Raw genomic sequence first — 4546 nt, 5'->3', positions numbered from 1 at the left:
TCATATGGGATGAGATCAGGAGGCCTCGGTGGCCAGAAGTGTAGAGACAGGTCTTTATTTCCCCTGAGAACTATCCAGCGCTGAGGAAGGGATGCATTCAAAAAGTTTCGTACATGAAGCTGCCAGTGGGGTTGAGCTCCGTCCTGTTGGAAAATTAACTCCTGTGAATCTTCCATAACTCGAGGGAACAGCCATTGTTACAACGTGTCTAGGTACGTTGTTCCAGTTCTTTCAGTAAAGAAACATGGTCCATAAACCTTTGTACGGCATACGGCACAGAACATGTTTACTTTCGGTGAGTCTCTTTCGGGTTGCAGTGTGGAGTTTGCAAACCCCATATGCGAACATTATGTCTGTTGACTTTTCCACTAAGGTGGAAAGTCGCTCCATCGCTAAAAATGATGCGCTGCAGAAACGCGTCCACTTCCATCGTTCCTACCACATAACCACAAAATTCAAGACGCATCTCTTTCTTATTAGGGTTGAGAGCCTGCACAAGTAGTAATCGGTAAGACTTGTACAGCAATTGCCGTCTCACAACTTTCGAGACAGTAGCTTGGGGTATTCCAAGTTCTTTACTAGCTCTATTGGTAGACTTACGTGGACTGCGAACAAAACTTTCTTCAATACGTCTGACATCATCCTCTGACACACGCGGTCGGCCTGTGCTTTTCCCTTTACAGACACTCCCAGTCTGTTGAAATTGCGTAAACCAACGCTTAATGCTTTTTCTAGTTGGTGGTACAATACCGAATTTTACACGAAATGCTCGCTGCACTACAATTTGTAACTCACTTCTTGCAAACTCAAGAACGCAGTAAACCTTGTGCTCCACGATAGTCATCTCACTCACAACTGAGAGGGATACGAATGGCGGCCTATTGCCGCGCGAACTCTACCGGCCGCTTCGGGAACCATCATTGCCCACCGAAATTTTCAACCTTCCTCTTTCCATTCGTATAAAGATTGTTCATTTTGGTTTTGTACTTTAATTACTACGAATTTTTAAAAATGGGTCAATCATTTATAATAACTCTGTATATATACAAGGTGTCTTATGAGGAAGAGAAAATATTTTGGGAATTTGTTGTATGAGTAATTCTAAACAAAAAGATCATATGAACACAGGTCCTAATCTAAACGGTTTGAGAGCTACAGATTGTGAACCATTTTTGACTTTGTTGCGTATTGATCACCCTGTAACAATTTTGCAGATATAAGACATAGCGGATTTGAAACGTGATGGAATGACCATTCCAAATGTATGTAACATGTGGCAGTGTTGTCTTTGGAAGGGAAGGTATTGAGAGAAATTTGAAAAAGTTAAGGTTATTGAAAGAAATTTGGTGTGGATTTTGTGGTGAACAAACACTGTGCTCGTGGGTTTTCTCGTGGTTCTCCCGTTTCCTCCCACTTTCTTCATTCCACCATTTCACTAATTTCTCATTATCACCGTCTCCTTTAGCCTAACCGACATAAACGTGGGACGTTAAACTTAAAGATTTCATTTCATTTTGAAAGAAATTTGATGGCAACACTGATTCGAAATTATCCCTCAATAACTTCTCTTCCAAAGATACCACGGCCATATATTGCATATCGTTGGAAAGGTCATTCTATCAGCTTTCAAATCCGCTATGTACCACCTCTTTAAAATAAGTAGAGGATGAGCAATACGCAATATAAAGAAAATTGCTTCACAAACTGTAGCTCTCAAACCGTTGAGATTAGGGCCTATGTTCATATGAACTTTTTTGCTTAGAATCACTCATACTACCATAATCCCAAAATATTGCCCCTTCCTCCTAGGACTCTCTCTCTCTCTCTCTCTCTCTCTCTATATATATATATATATATATATATATATATATATATATATATATATATATATATATATATATAATGAAGAGTTTGTGTGTCTTGTTTGTGCGGACTGTGGACCAGACGAGTGGACAAAGAGATACCAAATTTGAGTCATGGGTAACTTGGTCCGTTCTCCAGACCGAAACAAAGCGTTTTTTTTTTTACATGAACTAGCGGGGTCTCAAGGGTGGCGTTTACCGGGACATGTAAAAGTAGTAGAAAACACCGTTATTAATGTTAATTTCATAGTTGTTGCGGTCGCTGAGATCAATGGTAAAACTCTGATCGCATTAACTTCCAAATTCAACCCCTTGACTGCGGACCGGAAATCACCGGGGTTGGGTGATACCGTGACGTGTAAAACAATCCAAAATTTCCGATATTAGTGTCAAATCCATAGTTTTCGCGGTCGCTGAGATCAATGGTGACACGTCCGTTAGCGATGACTTTCAAACTCCGCCATCATTTTATGTGAGCCGGGAGTCAACTGCGGAGGGATCGAGATAGGTAAAAATAATTGAAAATTACCGCTATTTGTGTGAAATCCATGGTTTTGTCTACATTCATGTTGTTTCTTTCTGCTTAGTAATAGATGGTTTTATTGTGGTTAAAAATAGGTTAGTTAATAGTTGTATTAAGTATAAACCGTGTTTACTACTAAAGTGATCTCAATGGAATCACATCTACGTTGTTGGATGTGCATTCACACAAAAGAGATCGTTTCTTTAGAAAAAAATAATTGTTCTTTCACTGTTTAGTTTGTTTACATAGATATTTATCTGACCCGTGCGAAGAACGGACATAACAGCTAGTATATAATAAAGTCCATGTATGTATGTATGTGTGTGTTCCAACATAATTCTGATATGTCTAGAAAACGATCGATATGAGTATCGGATTCATACTTTCTTTGTCGCTTAGGTAAATAGAGACACTTTCAATTCCGCTTAAGTCCAATTAAGCTCGCATTAGGACCCAGGGTGGATACAGGGACGTAAAACTCGAAATCGAACGATGTTAGTGTCGAATTGTAAGTTTTCAACGTCGCAAAATTAATTGCTAGCATTTGTAATGCCATTTAAGACCAAATTCACCCTCACGGGTGGTAATACCGCCTTAGCAGTCCTACGAAAAATGGGAAAGGCTGACATCAAAATCATAAAAGAAGATCAATATTAGTGTCAAATCCATAATTATGGGGGTCGCTTAACAGACACTAAAGATCCATGTAATTTACGTCCCCATTAGCACCCGGAAGAAGGGTGTGAAGTTGTGACCTGTAAGAGTAATTGAAAGTGACCAATGTTAGTGTCAAATTCATAGCTTCCGGGTTCCCAAGTTAATTGGAAGTAGTTCTGATGACTTTTAAGTTTACGTTTCACTTCCAGTAGGGATAAGATCCCATAGCAAATCTACTAAGCAGAATCGAATAAAGTAACATATTCGATTCAAAACAATAGTACAGCCCATAGTTTCCGGATCACCGAGATAAATAGCAACACATCTGGTGCAATTTAGCCATGTCAGCTTGATTTTGAATTAATATGGAACACATCGAAAGCGTTGATAGCATAACTCTAAATATTTTAATGTATATGTTCAAGCGTAACTCCGGAATATCTGGAGCAACTTTTACCAAACGTGATAGACAACTTAACTGAAACGTTACTTTCAACTTAAGAAAAAACATATTGTGGTAGTAAGATACCCCAAGGGATGGAAGTTGGGAGGAGTGATATGTAAAAATAATATAAAACGACTGATGGTAGTGTGTTATCCATAGTTTTCCGGATCCTTGGGATGAATAGTGATGTATCCAATGACATTTACGTCCAAATTCATTCCCATTTTCAGATTATGAGAAGGTGGGAGATTGAAAAATAAATTGTCAAAAATGACTTAAATATTTCGAAATTATAGCTTTCGGGATCGGAAAAGCGTTTCTAATAACTTTGGAAGGTAGTTTGTATCGACTTGAAGATGGGCTTTTTAATCATATCAATCTCCTACCGTGAAAAGAATTTACCATCTCAACTAGTATATGTATCAAGCCAACCTTCACAATCGAGAAAAAATGTAGATGCATGTTTTGGCTTTTAAATGAAATAAGACATGTTTAGATCAAAGATGGGATGGGTCCAATGGGTCAAGATTTGTGAGTGGGTCAGTTGATCGTGGGCCAATAGGTCGTGACCCACAGCGAAAGATCACTCACCGTGACCCGCGCTGACCCACCGACCCATTCTGCTCAGTGCATTGCAGACAGCATCTTCTGAGCACTGGTGAATTTGTCTACCTTCTACTTTGAAGACCTTTATTTTTCTTGGTTTTTATTTATGTCTAATGAAAAAGGAAGTTCAGGCACTTTAGGATTTTGATATTTTCAATTGTAATAGTAGAAATAGGACTTACTACTTTTCTTTTGAGATACAGCCTGGGAGTTTTTTTTAGAGAAGCTAACTACTGGAGAATATCTTCTAATTACAAGTATAACCTCTTAAGTCAGTGGAGAGGATGTTGTGGATCATGGGTCAGAATTGATGATGGGTTTTAGTGTGTCGGGGTTGGTCACAATGGTTCAGAGCAGAGATGGTCATCCTCCCTCATTTTGCTCTCATGAGGCCCGCCCTCACCCTCATTTTAGTAGTTGAGGGTGAGCGCGATAAAGTAATTAAGGGTGAGT

General features: G+C 39.0%; 1 protein-coding gene across 1 annotated transcript; it reads right to left on the bottom strand.

Annotated features, from left to right (window-relative positions):
- Positions 1-286: 286 nt before the first annotated feature.
- LOC145675278 (uncharacterized) lies at positions 287-844 on the bottom strand. Its single transcript, XM_081745665.1, has one exon. The coding sequence runs from the start codon at positions 842-844 to the stop codon at positions 287-289; it is 558 nt and encodes a 185-aa protein (XP_081601791.1).
- Positions 845-4546: the final 3702 nt, after the last annotated feature.

This window comes from Thermobia domestica, chromosome 18 (assembly GCF_964235325.1).
Source record: "Thermobia domestica chromosome 18, izTheDome1.hap1.1, whole genome shotgun sequence".
Lineage (NCBI taxonomy): Eukaryota > Metazoa > Arthropoda > Insecta > Zygentoma > Lepismatidae > Thermobia > Thermobia domestica.
This window is presented reverse-complemented; position numbering and strand designations above follow the sequence as displayed.